At 38.0% G+C, this 20,909-nt stretch overlaps 2 protein-coding genes across 2 annotated transcripts in view; both read right to left on the bottom strand.

Moving 5' to 3' along the window:
* LOC148717623 (uncharacterized) overlaps window positions 1-493 on the bottom strand; it is a 1,858-nt gene extending 1,365 nt beyond the window's left edge. The window contains exon 1 of the mRNA XM_088743827.1: window positions 1-493. This exon is cut by the window's left edge and continues 1,365 nt beyond it. The gene's annotated coding sequence lies outside the window, so the exon portion shown is untranslated.
* Window positions 1-18,003, bottom strand: part of LOC148717613 (uncharacterized) — an 83,463-nt gene extending 65,460 nt beyond the window's left edge. The window contains exons 1-3 of the mRNA XM_088743743.1: window positions 17,928-18,003; window positions 9,870-10,184; window positions 9,047-9,355 (exon numbers count right to left, since the gene is read on the bottom strand). Of these exons, the coding sequence (XP_088599869.1) occupies window positions 9,047-9,355; window positions 9,870-10,184; window positions 17,928-18,003 (700 nt within the window). The remainder of the gene's footprint in view (window positions 1-9,046; window positions 9,356-9,869; window positions 10,185-17,927) is intronic.
* Between the last annotated feature and the right edge of the window lie 2,906 nt (window positions 18,004-20,909).

Here is a 20,909-nt window from a genome sequence, read left to right on the forward strand (position 1 = left end):
AGTCAATGTCTGGCATGAACATTAATTTTTCTAAGGCATGAGACAAGGCATCTTTGTCTAGCATCCACTCTGACTCTCTCTCATTTCTCCTGGATTCAAAATCAGCAACCAAGTTATGCTTTCCTGGTATATGGGCAACACTCAGCCAGATTCCCCTGTCCGTGCACCATTCCCAAATTTCTTTTGCCATCAGATTACAGCTATGCGAATGGCTAGAACCCATATGATTTAACACATTGACTGCTGTTGTATTATCACACATTATTCTGACATGAAGTTTTTTCTTTTCTTTTGCAAAGGTTTTCAGAGCCAGTAGAATAGCATGCATTTCTAGCTGGTTAATATGATTCTGGGATTCAGAGAAAGACCAGTTTCCTCCCGTTGAAATCTCCCCACAATGAGCACCCCACCCCAAGAGTGAGGCATCTGTGGTTATAAGGAGCTCAGGTTTAGGGTGGTAAATTACATTGAAGGAATTTTCAACATTTCTAACCCACCACTGTAGCTCCTGAAGGGCTCCATGTGACAATGTCATATAGGAGTCAAAATTACCTTTATTTCTTTTAAGAGCTGCAGTTTTGTCAGCTTCGAGTTGTCTGTAATATAAAGGACCATGCATGACCCCTGGGAAACTTGATACTAGTTTACCAAGTACTCTGGCTACTTCTCTGATGGTAATTTTGCCATGCTGAATATCCTTGCATGCATCGCATATTCCTTTTGCCTTCTCATTGGTAAGTCTGATAGTCATTGTCACTGAGTTTATAAGAAAACCGAGGACTATTATCTCTTGGGAAGGGATCAAGAGAGATTTCACAGGGTGTACAATGAAGCCAAGCTGCTCAAGAATCAGCATAGTCTCTGTGACATTCAAAATACATTGATCATATGTCTGCGCTTGGAGATAAACATCATCCAAGTGAGCAACTGATATGTGCCCTTTAGTATGCAGGTGGGCCAGCACTGGCTTGAGTATTTTAGTAAACTTCCGGGGGGCACAAGCTAACCCATTTGGCAGACAGCAAAACTGGTAGGTCTTATTTTCCCAGTGAAAACGTAAATACTTTCTGTCTGATTTCTCTATTGGTATAGAGTAATAGGCATCCTTCATGTCTATGCATGCCATGTAGCAATTTTGGGTAATCAATTTTGTTATGGTGCCAAGAGAATCCATTTCAAAATGATAGTTAGTAACAACCTCATTAAACTTTTTCAAGTTTAAAATAAGTCTATGAGTCCCATCTTTCTTAGGTGTTAGAAAGATAGTTGAGATTATTTGTTCTGGATCATAGCTAGCCTCTTCAATTACCCTTTTCGTAAGCAATTTTTGAACTTCCAGGTTGATGTTCTTAGTATCAGTCTCATTGTGCTTGTTTGTTGGGAGTTTATGTTGCACTGGAGTGTCATCACATTGGATGCTTACTCCCAGGACATCAGATAAGATATCCTTGTCACTAGTTAGTTTTGTCCAAGCTGATTAGTGTAATTTCACCTGCCCAGCTGTAAAATTGGTACATCGGCTGTGAAGGTAATTCAATAAGAGTGGCAAAATTTGTGTAAACATACTTACCGAGTTTTGGATTTCTCTCAATTTTTTGACCACTTGGTGGTTCTCTGGCCCTGTTGTTTGCCTTGGTTGCCCCGGTTTTTGAAAGGGGGCTTTCCCCCTAAAAAAGAGTTTTTCCTGGCATATTTCGATTGGGGTCGGTAGCTTGCAGTGTTTTTGGGTTTCATAACCTTCCTCAGTTTACTAGTTTCCCTTGCATCTTTTAGATGCTTGGACAATTCGTCCCCAAAGAGTTGTTGTGAAGTAGCAGGTATTTGAAATGAGCATATTGACTTATACTCGTAGCTTAGTGCAGGCTTAATTTGTTCCCGTCTTAACTGAGACATCTGGGTCTGTACATGACCCAACATTGCAATGGTATCGGCCAGATTATTTATAAGCCCTAGTGTATTATCAGCATTTGCAGTAATCCACTGAAGGGTTTGTAAATTGACAATAGCTGTCTTATTGACAAGCTGCGGAAGATTGGCAATTTGTAAATCAGCTTTCCGCTGGCGGGCATTTAATTGCGCCCATATCTCCTGATTTACCTTTATCTGTTTGAGTTCAGGACAATTTGCCGAACGTTTGTGTTTTTCAAGAATTGTCTTGATTTTATCGGGATTTAGTTTCTTACCCCATCGCTTTTTGACAAGAGTTGTCACATCCTCATCCAAATCATCGCCGGTGGCGTCTTCAGTCAATGAGTTGAGCATCTTTCCTTTGCTACTTTTTTGGTCGGTGACCTTTTTAGGGTTTTTATTACGCTCGGTGAGCACTTTGACAGCATCGTCGTCCTCCAATTCATCGCTAGCATACAAGCTAACATTATCATCCATGTGAGGAGAGGTTGAGGGCCCAGCCTCCTCCTCTGACTCTGGGTCAGAGGCTGACATGCTGTCTTCACCTCTAGCCTTTCGTTTCTTGGCCGGTGCCCCTTTAGTGTCGCACATGTTCTCAAAAATGGCCGCCATCTTAGCCATATTTTCGTTAATTGAGAAAATAGCCTTGTTAAGGCTGCCCTCCTTGGCGCTCTGTGAGCTTCTTGAGGTGTCCTCGTGCGATTCATCCATTTCAGGAGCGGCATTGTTTGAATCGCCCATCCTGATGTTTTCGCTGAAATTTGAGGAAAAATCAAACAAGTATGGACTTCCACGTACCTTAAACTTGGAATTTTGTAGAGAGGATTCCAAAGGAGCGCAGGATTGCGGATATTTTCCTTGGATTACGGAGCAGAAAAAAGAATTGGCGTGAAGATCTAAACCAGCAAGCGAGCACTGACCAGCAGCATGCGCGCGCATCTCATGTGACTCCGTAGTGACGTAGACTGATGACAGGATAGAAGTTTGATAGTATGCTTATGCTAATTATTTTTAATTTGGCTTTTCCCTCTTTTCTTTAGGCTTAATATATCATGATCAGGTGTCGGTATATCTATTCGTCTTTGGCTCGTGATTCACAAACTCTTTCCTAGAAGAATCTTTTCCCAGAGAGGGAAAGGGGGGGGGGGGGAGGTGGAATGCCATTCCATCCCATGGTTACCTTCCGCATTTCATCAGCCTTCCCTGACAATCCGCTGGTGCCCAGTCTATTTATACTCCTCGGCCTTAGTGGAGAGAGGCACACTGAGAGTAAAGTGCTTTGCCCAAGAAGACAATGTAGTGAAAGACCCAGTCATTTATCAGGCCCAAAGCCATATTTAAAAATCAAGATGTTAAGAATAGAGAAGAAGGTTTTTGGGCTCTAACCCGGTCCATTTTGTTTCTTTAGCTCAGTGATAGTTTTATTGTATAATTTTTTACAATTTTTGAAACCACCACCTTGAGAAAAAAAAGTAGTTTAGCTTTGCGGGCCCGTTAATTAAGTTACCCCGCGGGCCTTGAGAAACGGACCCTAGGTCTCGAGTTCGGACCGCTTGACCTACAGTCCACGCGCACAAAACATGACGAATAATTCAATTTTCAGACATACCTATGACACGTGATTGCGCCTTTTGTGCTTCTATGCCTTAGAAATTTCTGGAAGAATCAAACTTTGAATTTGCGTTCAATTCTACCTTCTTTTTTCATTAAAATTCATCTTGGGTACACAATTGACATACACTCCGCGTAAGAAATATATCAGAACCAGCAATGACTCGAAATGACCAATTTTATTTCAAGTGTTGACTGTACCTATAAATTTAAACAGCTAGTAGAGGAAACTCATTCACACGTTTTCTTCATTAACATTATAATTTTCACTTTTCGTTTACTTCAGTCTCATTTGAAACAAAGTTAAACAAAATGAAACAATGAACCCGTTCTACCTTGAGAATTTTTTTTATCATGGGTAGTGTGTTTTTGTTAGAGGTGTGCAAGAAAGAAACACGGAATTACTGAGAAATTGTTCCCTGACCTTCTGATGTTCCTCTGGTGATTTGCATAAATAAAGTTTTCGTGATCAAAAGTGTATGGCTTGTGCACGATCTGTTGAACTCTTTATTGTCCTTATCGAACGACAAGCATGTGTCACTTCCTTCTCTTCTAAAAACCTTATGTATTCTTAACTCAGGAATGTCTTTCAATATGATATGGATGCAAATAAAAGTTCAATTTTTTCTCCACCTTACCTTCCCTTCTAGCGATCGTATTTTTTATGAATTGACTTTCAATGCCTCAATAGATATTCAACTATCACAATTTACGAATTCATTGAGGGCAAAGTGCGTTTCTAATTGTATCCTTTACTGCTTGTCTTACTTCTTTTATCTTCCAGCAGTATATAAACGGATTTAACGTCGAATTAAAGAAAACGACGATAACTGTTATTTCCCATATGACAAGCGCATACGGGTGATATGTTTTAATATAGAGAATCATAATTTCCAGTATACTATATGGCGCATAACAAGCCTCTAACCCTAACTGCAACCACAGAGCACTGTACACCGCCTTTTTGTATCGCGGCGCCATGTTCAATGAATTTGGTTGGCCTACTTGATCGAGCACTTGAGTCTGACGATGACTGAGAGCATGAAAAATCTTTGTGTACGCACCAATTGTGATTACAAGGCAAGATGGTACATAGATACGACCAAAGCAAAAGGCTATATTGTATCAGTAAAATGAGGCATAAAGCAACGAAAATAGATAGAACCCAAAATGTGGTCACAGCGACATATATGCGCTTCAAAGTTACAACATGTCTATATCTCAGCCCCAATAACAGAGCGGAAAGTCTGTCCACGCTTATGGCTGTCATTGTCGACAGAGATACTGTGCATAATGTATAGCTTGCTGCGTAGAGAGCATAGACAAGGTATGAACAGATCTAGAGACTCCAATGTTCGAAAGCTATGCGAACATAAAGAGGCTGGCTAACAACACCAACCAATAGATCATTTGTTGCCAGAGAGTGATACAAGAGTTTCGACGGCGGATGAAGGGAAGAAACTCTTCGAAGGGAAACAAGAATAAGAGAATTCCCAAGGAATGCTGTGAAGATGAAGAAAATTCCGACCACTGAGAGAGTTATTGATTGATCTCGTAATCTATCTTCTATAGAGGGAGAGCATCACTTGCCTACAGATGTCTTCATCTGTGTTCCAATTCCCGTTAAATTTGTCATCGCCATCGTTTTTCAGTCGCTTTGCGTCTCTCGCAGGCTATGATCTGATCACAACGGAAGATACTGATTTAGTTTCGTCTTTAGAGCACCCACAATGTCACGATCGCTTAAACTTTACTAGTACGTGTTAATCAATTTAAAGTCTGCAGTCAAACTGTCTGCGATGTTAATTTTTTTTCAGGACTTTTCCCTCGTATGAATCTTCAGAAAGACAAATACATAAAGACATCTGTGTAATTTCCATTTCCTAGCGCAACAAATTATCCGTCTCTACCTCGATGAACTTTTGCAACTAGAACAGTTACTAGAGTAATTAACTGTTTTGTGTCAAATTTATTTGTGTGCAGTTGAGTATTGCTTTTAAAGTTTTTCCGCGTTTCACTCTCTGTTTTTGCATCTTCCTTTTTTCATTCTCTATATACTCTTCTCTTTTATGTCGGTATATTCCTGGTAATTTTCCCCAATGATTATCAGCAAAAGTTAATATATTTAGAACTGTGATCCCATTTTTTCTCAGATGCGCGTTTGACTATATAAGATATGGAATTATTTTGATAGAAATCCAACTGTTATGTATAACGTAGGGCAGGTGATCGAGTTTTCCTCGTTGCAATAAAAGGTTTGAGTTAGGTACAAATTAGCATTAGAACTAATATACTGAGAAAAGATCAAGACATAGGTGACATTCTTATCATTATTTGTCGGGCATTGTGGCGCATGATAGAGACTTGGGCATTTTAGGGGTATCGAATGGTCTTTGCGAGCATGTGAGCAGTGTTTTCAATTTTGCGAGCACGAGCAGTTGTCAAATTTTTTTCTTGCGAGCAGTGAGCACTTTAGAAAATACAGATGGCGAGCAGCGATCACTTCGAGTACTTCGTAAATTTTCTGCTAGCCGAAAACTTTCGTTTATTAATAGGATACGTTGTATTGCGCTAAGTAATAGCTAATAATCTAGCTAACACTACCAAAACAGAACAATAGGTGCAAAGCTAGGGCGGTTCAACCAGTCCCAGCATCTTACAACCAATTGTGCCCTGCTTAATGCCAAATTATGTCTCAGTCGTAACTACACGTGAGTCAGTTAGGGTGGATGCTTAAGAACTTCAAGAGTTTTCTCAAAGAGATGAATTAGATCCAAAGCCCGCGATATAAAGTTTTCCATTTCTTTTTTAGCCTGACGCTAAAATGGAAGGTGTTTTTTTTGGTTATCTAATGTAAATAACGTGACATTCGGTCTAACAAGCATCTCGGGCTTCGGTTTTGATATTCGGCAAACTGGTTTCCCGCTAATTGACTGAAAAAGATTCAACGCAATGAAGTTTTATTTATCTGGAGGCTTCTCAGAATCTAACCAATAACAGCCGAACGGATCTGACAAGCTCTAGTGGCAGCTCTGAAGATCAAATAGTACTAGTAATAATAGTATTTCTCTAGATTACTTTCTACCTTCGCGGGTGCCTTTCGTGAAGAATTCTTACATTTCGTGTTTCCGCGCGAGATGGAAACATAGTTCCTAGACATGTCTCCTCGTTTGGCTAAGCCATTAGCTTTTGACCAAAAATAATTAAAGCAACATTTCATTTAAGAATTTCTGTGAGCCGGTGAAGCCCAAACGACCGAGGGCTGTTATTAATGCTGTTTTGTTTAATCGGGTTTCGTATGCCACCGTTTGGCATCAGATTATAATAGCTATTATTACTAGTGGCCAGGAAGCTTCCAAGGTTGATAAAAACACTACAAAATGCGATCCGAGTACACTGTTTAGATATATTGAGTCCGTTCATTTGATTTCCCATTGCCCACTGGAAAATCCATATCTACAAACCCTGATAACTTGCTAAAAAAATGGGCATTTATAAGATCAACATAGGTTCGCTAGTAATGTTGTCTCCACAGAAGATTATGTCATCTCCCGTCACGTCGAGCTTCCTCTTAATTTATCAGAATTTCCTGGTAAATAGATCGTGTTACAGTCATGTTTCCTTGCTCAAACGAAAGAAGGTTTAAGTCTTTAGGTAAAATACCCGGGATACTGGTCAAAGAAAGAACAATTTTAAGGCTAGCTTCCAGTAATGAAAGGGAATCTACTGAGGGTACAAGCAAAACCAGTATGAACTATTACATGTGGCTGTGTCTCACAAGGACTGGGAACTACCGAATTCACGAATTTGATTGGCTGAAATTAATATTAAAAGCGGTCTAGATTTTCCCATCTAGACCGGCATCTAGACCGGTCTAGAAAAAAAAAAAAGTACAAAGAATGTAAAAAAATTGGGATATGAGACACAGCCATATAAGAAACATCTTATTAACCGAGCTAGGTCGATCTGTATGGGAGAATCTTGACCTCGGTCGCTGGTACAGACCCCACTGCGTTCGGTCTCTCCTGGCGACTTCGGTCAAGATTCTCCCATACAGACCTCCCGCTCGGTTAATAAGAACCAAGTTTTAACAGAAATGAAATATTTTGGGCACTTGTTAATAGGCTGCGACCAGGCCTTTTTTTTTTTTTTTTATCTCCCTGAACGGAATCACAATGCTAACTAAGCAATCAAGCTAACCCAACTCACGTTGTGAGTTCGTGATTAACCTATAGATGATGAAGAAATAAGTCAATAGATGAAAGATCACATATTTGAACTGCGGAACTGTACCCCTCTCAAGCACAAAGCCTGTGACGATCAAATATGATAAAGAATAAGCCAATCAACGAAATGTTTGTCATAGCGCTTCGTGCGTTTTCCCGATAAGACATACAGCGCCTCCAAGTCAGCCACAGGCTGAACTCTTGAAGAAAGACTGAAGCCAGAGGTAAGGATGTTTCAACCTCTTTCTTTTAACCATATCACAACTGCTTTATCGTTAATATAAATTCTGTAAAAAAATAACTCCGAAGCAAGATTAACAAAATTTCCTGCAATCGAGAACAAGTTAACGAGAATGCGAGCATGCGAGCAGTTGCAAAAATTTTGCAACCACGAGCAAGCGAGCACCCGTGTAATTTTTGCGAGCAATTCGAGCAAATGCCAAGTTTTACGAGCTCTTTTAAATTGAATGGGACAGTTCGATACCTCTCATTTAAGCCCGCTCACGCGACTGTTCGAGCTGTTTAGTTGTCATTATTTCAGTTTTGGCTTTCTCAATGCCGTCCTTAATGATAACAATAGTAGTATAGTTTACGTTCTTGGGCATTGATGTGTTGTGAGTCCTTCTTAGAATCACTTTAATGCGCGCCTAACTCAGTGTCTCAGAGTCGAATCCAAAAGATATTTGTGCTTGCGTACAAAACCTTTTTATTTAGGCGTTTCTTTGACAGTGCGACCAGAAAACTCTCTTTAATCAATTTTTCAATGAAAAAAGGTTTCTTTTCAAAAGCATGTCACCTCGCTCTATGTTAGGAAATCCAGGGCTCAAATAACGCTTTGTAAAACGGCTTAAAATACAAAAGGTAAACATTAAGGAGGTTAACCATTGCACTGAAACATAATATTTGCATCTACACGCAACCTTGTAAAATCTATTAGAGAGTTTTCTTAGAAGAAATTTTCTAAATTAGCTCATTTCTAAGGATACAAAAGCTTTTCTTCTGCACAAATCAACAAAATTCACTGCAGCTACTAACACGAGTTATATGTTAGAAGTCTTAACTAAATAGAGGAAAAAATGAAATTCAATTCATGAGCTGAATTATTTCCATTCCGCAGTGGGAGTTGGACTTTCTGACTTATGCAGCTGTGCCATCCTGTGGGTTGTCATTGGCCCCTGAAATTAAATCACAAAAATATATATAATTTGCATAATCATAAAAAATGGAATTAGTTTTAATTTAGAAGTAATGTTGGCTGTTATTGTCAAAAGAAAATCTTTTATGAACAAACCACACTTTACCATCTGGTTCTTCCAATACAGCGTAACAAAACCTTTGAATCAAATCATTTCTTGCTATCTCCTCGCGCCCCAAAGCTTGAGCCAGAGCTTCGTAATTTGCCTGACCTCCCATCATTTGACGCCACTTGTTTAAGCATGAGAATGCCCTTTCGTACACATCATCTTCATCAATCTGTATCTGTACTATGATGGTTTCTTGGATGCCCAAAGCTCGGCTGAGACGTTTCCAGATTTCCACAGTGTGTGCGGCAAGTTCAGCAATTTCTCTGTCTGTGGGTACACCTTCTTTCAACACACCTTCTATTCTCACTGTTAAGAATGCAGTCATTTGCAAATACAAGTCAGTTTTTATGTCTGCTAATGAAATTTAAAGATGGTTCATCTTTCAACTAATAAGTCCATTTATTCACATTACCTGATTTGCTGGATAATTTATTTAAACTCAGTGTGCGTTAAGAGAAGTAACTTCATTGCTTGATGATAAATTTTAGGGGCTGAAAAGCTTATCTCAATTTAAACAGACCTCACCCAGCAGGACTTAACTTTATCCATCAGAAAACATGAAATATTAATTATAATAGTTAATAATAGTAACAACAATAAAACATTTGTACCTTAAACTTAGGTTTTCAGTAAATCTACATTTCAGAATCTCTAAAACAAAACAAGTTTTGAATAGACTTTAAATTAACATCACCAATTTACAGGGAAATATCAGCCTTGATGAACCCACACAGTGGTCATTCCCTTTACAGACAATTTCTCACCAAAAGGAATGAAAATACAAAAGAATACTTCAATTCATGCTCAATTCTCTTTTTACCTTGTCTCCCACCTGTGCAGGCCACAGCAAGCAGATTACGATTCCAGTTGAAGACAGCATTACACAGGACAAGACACAAGGAATAGGATGCCACGAAGTGCCAGCATACCTCTAATGCTGTATGATCAGTTGTATTTGTGATCGAGATGACACTGTTATTAACCAGGTAGACCAAACACACCACAGCCAGGCCATGACAGCAGCCAATAATGTAAAAGGCCTTTGATGAAGTGAAGGCATTGAAAACTCTTTCTTCAGCAAGGACTGATGCTATTGTCACAAACAGTGTTATAAGGAGAAATAGAATGACGGCTCCTGTGGAGAAAAAGTTCATACTGTTACAACTCTTTCACAGCTGCAATAATAAAAGGAAAATGTTTTCCATTATCATTTTTCTGTCTATTGTATTGTTGGCACACTGAACAGATGCAAATTAGTTAAACACTCATGTTCAACTTCCATACAACAAGCATCCACTGAGCATGATATCATGCAAAAAGTGAAATATCATTGTCTCATTATACATTTTTCAACAATCTGCAGAAGAAAGCACTGTTCTCCCAGTTTACAAAAGTTTGAGAACACTGCATGGACAAGGCATTAATATCTTTTATTATAATCTATCAGAAGTGATTAGCAAGTACTCATGTTCACCTCTGAGCAACCAAAGAGACAAAACTGTGCTTCAACAATTTAATTTCCAACCCTTTTTCAGTATACTGACAAAAGTCAACAATTTTTTTTTTGTGGTTTCTGTGTGGTATATACCAAAACAGTTTTTCACCTCAGAGTCGGTAAATGTGGCAGATATTTCTCCATCACTATTCACCCGTACTTCATTGAATAACTGTCAACTATTATTGGTATTAATGCTCCGACCAGAAGTTTTTTTTTTTTTCGAAGTCATTCCTTCATCAAAGCTTTTTGCACCACAGTAGGTGTTAACTACTTTCAAGCACCAAATTTTGCAAGCAAGGAAAGCGTTATGAATGTTTGTTTACCACTATGGCCACCATGGCCATACATCTGGAGGTAGGAAAGTAATTGGAGACCTACCGGTATTCATTAATTGACACCCTCAAAGATTTGTGGCAAGACGTGTTCTGGTAACAGATATATACTCCGATAATGGAATAATTTTGTTGGAGCAGATGTTAGCTGAAACAAAACCTTACAGCATTTTAATCCTCTGGATCAATCCATCTACACCTCATTTTGGTGGCATATGGGAAAGTCTAGTTCAGTCATGTAAGAAAGCTCTGAAGGTTGTCCTTCATGGTCAAAAACTGACAGATGAAGTCCTCGAAACAGCTTTTGCCAAAACAGTAAATGTTGCTCTTTTGAATGGCAGACCCCTCACTAAGGTCAGTTCAAGTGGCAATGATTTGGAAGCCATCACAACAAATCATTTTTCTCTCTCTCATGCAAATCATCTTTTACCATGTCGGGTTTTGTCAGACACAGAAATTTCCAGTGAGAAATCAGAGGGGGAGATAGAGGCAAGTCATTATTAATGAGATCTGGACAATGTGGTTATGAGAATATGTACCCACTTTGATTGCTCGAAAGAAATGGAATTGGAGCACATGTAAACTTAAGATTGGAGATTTGGTTCTGGACACTGACGGGAAGACACCAAGAGCAGATTGGCCCCTTGTGCATGTCACAAAAATTGATCCAGGAAGAGATGACACCATTCATGTTTATAAAGTTAAAACGAAAGCTGTAGAATACAAGAAACCAGTTGGGAAGCTGGTGTTACTAGAGGAGTGTTCCACCCAATTTAATTGAACACTTGCCAGACAATGTCCCAACTGAACATTGACATTTTGTTGAGTTTTTTGTATATATTTTCTTGTTTGCACACATTGCATGCCATTACATTAGTGGCGCTTAGGTCAAGCAATTTTTCGTGACCTTATTGTTGAAGTCCGCACATCGAGCTATATCTCATACCCTAGCTGAACTAATGAACATGTCCATTTCAACTGGTATCTATTCCCACAAATTAAAGCAGCTATAGTAATTCCAATTTATAAAGCGGATGATGAAACTGACCCAAACAATTATCACCCAATATCGTTAGTGTCCGTGTTTAATTGAATATTCGAAAAACTAATGTAAAAACGCCTAAAATCTTTTGTAAAATTAATAAGAATGATATTTGTTTCACATCGCAATATAGATTTAGAGAGAACTACTCAACTCAACATGCAATTCTGGATATTCTAATTAAAATTCAAAACAACATTGATCAAAAATTATATTCCTGTGGCATTTTCATTGACTTGAAAAAGGCCTTCAACACGGTTGATCATTTGATTTTGTTGTATAAATTACACCATTAAGGAATTAGAGGATTGATTAATGACTGGTTCTCGTCATACTTGTCTGTCAGGATGCAATCAACCCAAATCGGTTCTATTGTCTCTAGCAAAGAGAGAATAGCGTGTGGAGTCCCTCAAGGTTCTGTGCTTGGTCCACTCCTTTTCTTAATTTATGTCAATGACATGCACCGTTCCTCTAAAAAGTTTAATTGACTTTTACCTATTTGCTGATGATACCAATTTACCATATGCAGAAAAAGATCTAAACAAACATGAAGTTGTCGTCAATGAAGAGTTATTAAAGTTGTGTGAATGGCTGAATTCAAATAAATTATTTCTTAAAACGTATCTAAATTTAATTTCGTTATCTTTCATCCTTATCAACACAAACTATACCAAGAAGTAAACCTTAAAATACTTGACAATAACGCGGAGGAATTAGTATCTCTTGAACGTAAGACATATGTTAAATACCTACTAGGTGTTCTAATTGATGGTAATCTCTCCTGGAAGCACCCTATTAACTACATTTCCACGAAAATAAGCAAAGGTATCGGTATTGTTGCAAGGCACTTGGTACCTCTCACTACTCTTATAAACATTTACCACTCGCTCATTGAACCGCATATTTCCTATGGTCTCGTTGCTTGGGGCCAAGCCGCGAATACTCATCTAAAGAAAATCGTCATTTTACAAAAGCAGGTTCTTCGTCTAATGTATTTTTCTCATTATACATCTCACAGTGCTCCTCTTTTTAGTTGTTCAGAAATTCTACCGATAAAAATGCTTTACTTCAAATTGGTCGCCTCTCTGTTACATGACATCAAAAATCATTGTGCTCCTCCCAATATTTCGGAACTTTTTACTCACTCTGAACAGGTTCATTCCTACTCTACCCGTTTCTCATTAGCTGGAAGCTTTTATATAAAACAGGCGAGAACAAATCATCAGTTGCTTTCTTCGTAAGCTAAGGAAAGCACCTTTTAAACGTAAGCTAACTCACCTGCTTTTGCAAATTCTTGAAATTGAGGAGATGAATGTTGACTTGCACTGCCTTGACCTTTCTAGCTTAAATTTGTATTTCAACTGATTAGCTTTCTCCTTGACCTGTTAAAAACTCCCTTATGTGACTGGCTCAATTAAAACCTTTAACATGATTAAACTATTATTTATTATAATTTATTTTTATTTGCTCATTTATTTATTTAATTTTTGTGTGTCGGTGAGTGTGTCTGTGTGTGTGTGTCTCTGTGTTTGTGTATGTGTGAGAGCCTATACAGTGTCTGTTTAGGTAGCCCGCCTAGAATAGCTTTGCTAACTGTGGGATACAAAGGCCTTTATTTCTTTAATTAAAAAAAAATAAAGTCAATGTTGTTGAGAAGAAAAGAATTAACAACAGTACCAGGAGGCACCCCTTGATAACCTTTGTCACATAAACACTCTTTATCATTGATTAACAAGTCAAAATACAACTTACTAAACCTTTTACAAAATTTTGTGACTGCTTGTCAAAGAAAAGTATACAAGAAAGCATTATAAAAATTTTCGTGGACATGGACCCCGTAAGCTATGAGCTATTACGAAAAGTTCATTTCCAGCCTTTCATTCACCACAATCTGAGTTCAGTGGCTCACGGCCACTTTGATTCTTTTACAGAATTGAAAAAAAAAAAAACAGTTACTGTACTTGTCAGTGCCCCATCTGACAGCCCAACCATCCAAAAAATGCCTCTTGCATGCATAGCAGGCATATGTTTTGTGAAGGATGGTGGAAGCCTATCAAAAAGTACAGGCATAATGGAAAGTCATTTAACATGTCACTGCTTTCTCAAATTGGGGTAGAACAGTTAAAGTATTCACTTTAAGTGAACATTTTCTACAGCTTCAACATCTAATGCAGTGTACTCACAATTTTAGAAACAAATAAACATTTTAGCAGATTTTTTTTTTGGTCAAAATTTTTTTTCACATGATTCCCAACTGGTGGTGTCAATTATTGACACACAAAGAGTCACTGTCAAGTAAAGAAAAGTGAGATAATCAAAGTACAGATATGGTTTGTGATGTGGAAAATTTCATTTAAAATTTAAATATTCTATTTTGTTCAAACTTCCTCTAAACCCAGCCTGAAACCAATGCAAAGAACTCAACCCCTGAATGTTTGCAAGGATTTCATTCCCCTTTCACTTCACAGGTTGGGTTCTTTGCCTCTTCACTGAGCTTTGGGCTGCATGTGATTCTTAACATTTTGCACAATTAAGCCATTAACAGCAAGGAACCCAAAAGTGTGACCAGCAACAATTGAATCACATTCTCTCTACTTACATACCACATCAAACGTACACATACTCTGAAAATGGAACAGTCAGCTTCTGAATAAAGTCTGACAATCTGACAGTCTGAGAACACTCTTATTAGAAGCCAAAAAACGAAGAACCTGTACAACTAATAGCATCAGTGAGGATGCGTATCAAACATCTTCCCAAAGCCTTTATCCCCTGGGAACAAGACTAAACAACGCCAGATTAAAATAACATGAACAGCTTTTTAGATGCCTTTGTATAAATAGACGATTTACACTTTAAAAGATTTTAGAGAACTGAGACTAAGATGGAGGTTCAAAAGGGCACTTTGAACCTCCATCTTATGCCTCAATGCCAGCACCAGCTTAGCTGCCTATTTTGAAGAAAGGGGCTTGGCAGTGCCTATTTTATGGCAGGCAATTCTATATCAATCACTTAAGAAATAACTCATCTCTCATCCTGGAAGCTCAAACATTCTTCAAGACCATAAAATTATTTCAACTGATCACTTTTCATATCCGTTTTCATTGAAATCTGGACAAGACTTTCAAAATCATTATTGGCAATTGTACCATAAAATTACAAATAAAGTACTAACACAACACACGAAGAATAAGCTAGTTAGGCAAGTTGCGTAGAAAGAATCAAAGGCTGATAATTTAAACCAGTGGTGAGCTTCTAGTACTAATGACAATCTCTTGAATAACAGCTTAATTACCACTGTCAGTAAATGTCACTGCCATCCAATCTGTCTATAGTTACTGTACTAACTATTGGGCAACTTCACATCTCTTTTACCAACAGAGAACATTAAAGTTAATTCTTGTCATCAATCTCAAGAAATAAGAATTTCAGGATCAAGACATGTATTCCAAGGTGAAATGCAAGTCCAAAGTGAAATGCACGTCAAACTAGTTTGAATACATTTTAACCTGAAATAAATTTTATAGAGGCTCCATAGGGTTTTTACTGCACTAGATCTTAATGTGAAAATAGCATGAGCTTTAAAATTGTCACCATGCAAAACAAATATGATGGCTCCCTATGACTGCATGATTGTCATCTAAAAAGGTGTATTAAAACAGTATAGAACAATGCAGTTTTTATGAAATAGACTCTAAGGTTTCCAGTAAACATACCCATACTGTTAATAGACCTGTTATGCCTTTCAAAGAAGTTAACAGAAAAGAAAACAGTGAGGGGAAAGATTGCAAAATGAAAGATTCTAAAGCTTATGCATGCTCGGATATCAATCTTGGAAAAGTGTCATTTTATGACCATATGTTTTGGGAGTAACACAAAAAAAAAACTTTTGAGCGAGATTTATTGTGTTTCCTTCTGTACATGTTTTTTGAAATTGGCTCAATCCTTACCACATACAGTTGCTATCAAATAGCCTATTTTTGTTAAAATCTGTCAGCTGAGCTAATCAAATCTATTTAGAAAATTTAGAAATACGAGAATACTGGCAAAACCATTTTCAGAACAACCTTGAGTTTTAACCATCTCAAAATGTCAGGCAATATCGTTTCCATAATGTGACAAAAACTGAATGATAAGTAAATAAAGAAATATTTAAACCCAAAATTGGACAAAGTCTGCATTTCAAATGTGTTAGAGATGATGTTTCTATGGTAATGTCATCAATCTAAAAATTGATCAATAGAACCCTTTCTTTATCACCTGCCAAGGTAAATTGATTTTTTGAGACAAACTTTGAGATAAATTAGTAAGGTTTCCTTGCAAAACTCGGCCTCAGAAGAGAGGTTCATTCATAGATACTCTTGAGGGAAGGGGGGGCATCTCGAGTACAACAGATTATAGCAGTCCAAAGAAACTTGGAGTTCCAGCCCCTTGAGTAACTAGCCATTTGTTGTATCACTTGTCTCGTGTTTGAAGAACCAGTGCAAGTTTGATTATGTTAATCTGCGAGCTTTAGCGTGTACTTCGACTAAATAAACAAAAAATTCTGACGCCATTCGTTTCAAATGACACATGCACATAAAGAAAATGGCTTAAATTTTTAAACTCATGAGAAACTTTTTAGGAAATAGACTGGTTGGATTGAAAGACAATTAAATCAATAAACACTGAACTGACAGTGGTGAGGTGTTCGGAAGTGATCTGCTAAATATTGATTCGATCGAAGTTTTTCCCCTAGTTAACATTTCAAGCCTAACGAGGCATTTATGAAAAATTACCACTAAAACACAGCGAAAACATAAGCCAAAGTCGCATTACTTGAGGCAAGACTATAACTGCTATGAAGACCCAATTGCTCAGCTATAGTATCAATCAATTCGCCAACCCCACCAACACAAGACTTGGACAGCAAAAAGGCCAATGACGGTAGTCAGCGCTAGCCATAACTTGGAAAATTCACCGAAACCTCACTAAAATAGTCCGCCTTAGACTGTAGTAAGAGTGACTCAATCCTGAAGCTAGAATATTTTATATTTTTTTTAAGCCTTGTATCCTTAGTGACTTCAAAGAGTAAGAAAAGAGGTCTGATTCGACGTGATTTAAAAGGTTGGGGGCCGCATCAAACTTAACGCAATTTTACTTAGCAGTTGAAGTAAAGTAAAATGTAATTCTAAATTAACTTTTCTCATCAGATCAAATACTTCACATAGAAACTTAAGATTCATAAAAGTAAGGCATCAAAATTTGAAGACCAACCTTCAATTCAAAGTTTTTTTCTTGTCTGTGTTTTGATCTTCAGCAAATCAAATTTCAAACTTCACTTGTACGAGCTTTTTTCGCGTTTTGTTCGTACTTTGATCATGCAAACATCCTCATCCAAAAAGCGAGCAAACACCAGAAGTATAATGCTGGTGAACATCTCTCTCGGCAAAATATTCCAAAGCGTGGCGGACCCGCACAGGTAAATTTTTCTCTTTGCACAGGTAAATTTTCCAAAGCGTGGCGGACAAAATATTCCAAAGCGTGGCGGACCCGCACAGGTAAATTTTTCTCTTTGGCAAATTTTTCCCTTTGCGCATGCGTGATAAAACTATTCTTTTAGCTAACCATGAGTGGCCCATGCTAGTCAAAGTCTAAATAGCAAAATCAGTCAGGCGACTCGTAAGTGACATTTCCTCGAAATGTCACTTACGAGTCGCTTGACATTTCGAGGAAATGTCACTTACGAGTCGCTTGACTGGTTTACATCTAACGACATGGTCACACTGAAACACGGTCGCAGATTGAGATGAGAAGGTCTTGTTGAAACCTTATCTCATCGCGAGAAAACGGCCAGAAAATCTTCGTACATCACTGAAATGACTACAACTTATTACAACTAGGGATAAGATATTTTTAAAATACCACAGTTAAAGTATGAAGGAGAAGCAAACTTATCAAGGGTTGTAGGGTACATTTGTTCGCCGCATTTACAGTCAATTGGAACTACATCAAAGTCAAACTTACCTTTGTCATGGCTGGTATCACCTTCCCCTTGGTTTGAATCCATATCAGGATCCCAGCAGCCAACATACGGCGACATTGCAAAATCTTGTTCAGAACCTATGCCTTAGCAACTTTCCCTGCGCCTGACAAGAGGCAATAGAAGTTTATTCTCACGCGGGAGAAGTTAAATCAATTCCGGATCAGGCGATGGATTGGTTCGGGCTTTTGATAACTCAACCAATCAACTTCCCAGCCGTTCCAATTATTGATGTAACGAAATCCATAACGCTAGGCATTACTAAACTGAGAATCACTCACCGCGGAACCTAGTTTTACTTCTACTGATGCTAGCTTTAAGGTGGCTGAACACAGTTTTTGATACCTTTGTTTCTTTCACCATTTTCTCTAAAAACCCTTGATCTCTCGGTCACCGAAACTGGCAGCAAGCAAGTTCACAAGCATAAAAAGAAACACTGAAAATGCCTGATAAATGATACGCTTCGTTCTTTTGAACTTTGCGACAAAATACAAAGGCGGGGCTAGGAAACTAGATCACGTCAATGACGGTTGCTGTCAAATGGACTGGCGTGCGCTGACTGGGTAACGGCTCATTGCACATGTTATTTTCCGGCGAACAGGACCGCTCTCTTGTGTATGGCCTTAACCTAGTTTTATTTCTACTGATGCTAGCTTTAAGGTGGCTGAACACAGTTTTTGATACCTTTGTTTCTTTCACCATTTTCTCTAAAAACCCTTGATCTCTCGGTGGCCAAAACTGGCAGCAAGCAAGTTCACAACACAAACTTTGCTTTTTTCATAGTTGGGCTGACATGTGTGCCGTTTCCATGGCGACATGAATAGAAATAAACAGACAATTAAAATCGGTTTTGTTTCTTTGAAGAAAATCTGGTCATTAGATTTTCTTTATAATTTGCATGCAACGAGCTTGTAACCATACTCACAAGTTAGCACCATTTTGCTAACAATTTAACAGAGATCTTTAATTATCCCTTAATAATTTCCAATACACTCTTAGGACTGTAACGAATGTTAAATTCCAGTGAGAGCGATATGCATGGGGAAACGGGATATTTTGCAGCGTGTTTGATTTGTTCATGTAACACCGTGTAAGATGGGTGTGCTTTCGCTTCGCCTTGATAAAAATATAGGTTCACTCGATTTTCTACAATTTCCTAATAATTTCCTAATAATTTCCAATACACTCTTAGGACTGTAACGAATGTTAAATTCCAGTGAGAGCGATATGCATGGGGTAACGGGATATTTTGCAGCGTGTTTGATTTGTTCATGTAACACCGTGTAAGATGGGTGTGCTTTCGCTTCGCCTTGATAAAAATATAGGTTCACTCGATTTTCTACAATTTCCTTTGTTTAAAAGCAATTTTTTTTCAATACTCCAGTTACTTATTCCTAAAGTATTTTCGTGCCAAATTTTGTGAAATTCTAATGAGTGGTTCTCAAGAAATTGGCATATATATTTCCGAGAAAGCAATATTTCCATTCAATCGCGACAGGAATGAAAAACGTCTGCGCATGCGTGACGTGAGCATGTTGATGTTGTCGTTGGCGTGCTTTTCGATCGTTCGATCGGTGAAATATTGGCGCAATTTAAACTGTGTATTTATTACAATTTAATGGCATTAATAGTAATACATAACAAAACTAATATAAATAGCCATACGGATAATCTGTAAAGGAGTCCAGGACCCCATAATTCGTGTATTCGTGGATATATTTTGCATTTCAGGGCTAAACTACAGAATACCCGGCCACTCATTTACATGTCATTGAATAAGAATAGCATCTATTGTGTTATGCCTCATTCTTCGAAGCCTCCCGACACATGTAAATGATTTCAGACTGGAATGTAAGGACGCTCTTTGAAAATAACTTCCGTAAATTGAACTCGTCGACATGTTGAACGTATTATTTTTGGGAAATGTTTATTTGCTTGCTCATGATCAAGAGCCAACTTTCAGTACTCGGTAAGGAAACTTTACAAGCTTAATATCTTTGAGTATAATTTACCTCCATTTTAGATAATAAGCTAAGATTCAAATTGATAGAAGGTAAATAATAACATGCTTTGGTATTAAATGTGAATCTCGAAGAAAAATGGAACTTATATTTTTATCAAGGCGAAGCGAAAGCACACCCATCTTACACGGTGTTACATGAACAAATCAAAGACGCTGCAAAATATCCCGTTACCCCATGCATATCGCTCTCACTGGAATTTAACATTCGTTACAGTCCTAAGAGTGTATTGGAAATTAGTTATTTCCATATGGTATGAGAGGAGCTCATATGAATGCTGCCACTCAGCAAAAACCACATGAAACCCATTCTTCTCGTGGATGTGCTATCAAAATGAAAAATTCCTGGGAAAGTTGGAATAAGTACAATGGTGTTGGAACTCAAATGAAAACAGAAGCCGGAATTGCTTCAGGATTAATGCTGACAGGAAGTTCAGGACCAATAGTGGTATGGGCATGGTCGATGATATTGTTCAGTGCTTTAGGGCCTTGCAGAGGTTGTAACACACCAAAGGTTTGAGGGATTTTGTGTGATTGAATCATAGATCCTATTGCCTAGTGAGATTCCTTGAACAATTATCTGGTACACCCACGCCTGACTCAGTGGACTGCTTATTACAGAAATATCCACATTGGATGAATCAAATAATTTGCTAAACAAAAGGGCAATAAGTGTACATGAGTTGCTTCCTGTTCTGCCAGTAACTGTTGACTGTAAAATAGTGCTCAGAAAGAACCAGAAAATGACATTGCCATGTTGATGTGGTTGGATATTGACTGTTTTTTTGTTTTATTTTTTAAGAAAGAAAAACTTTGTTTTAAAAAAATGCAATAGATTTATCTAGCAACCTTTGTGGCATTACATGGTTAGAGTGCCAGGATGTTGTGCGGGAGGTCGAGGGTTTGAGCCCCAACCAGACCAATACTCATGGTCTTAAAAATAACT

Source organism: Stylophora pistillata, chromosome 13 (assembly GCF_964205215.1).
Source record: "Stylophora pistillata chromosome 13, jaStyPist1.2, whole genome shotgun sequence".
Classification (NCBI taxonomy): domain Eukaryota; kingdom Metazoa; phylum Cnidaria; class Anthozoa; order Scleractinia; family Pocilloporidae; genus Stylophora; species Stylophora pistillata.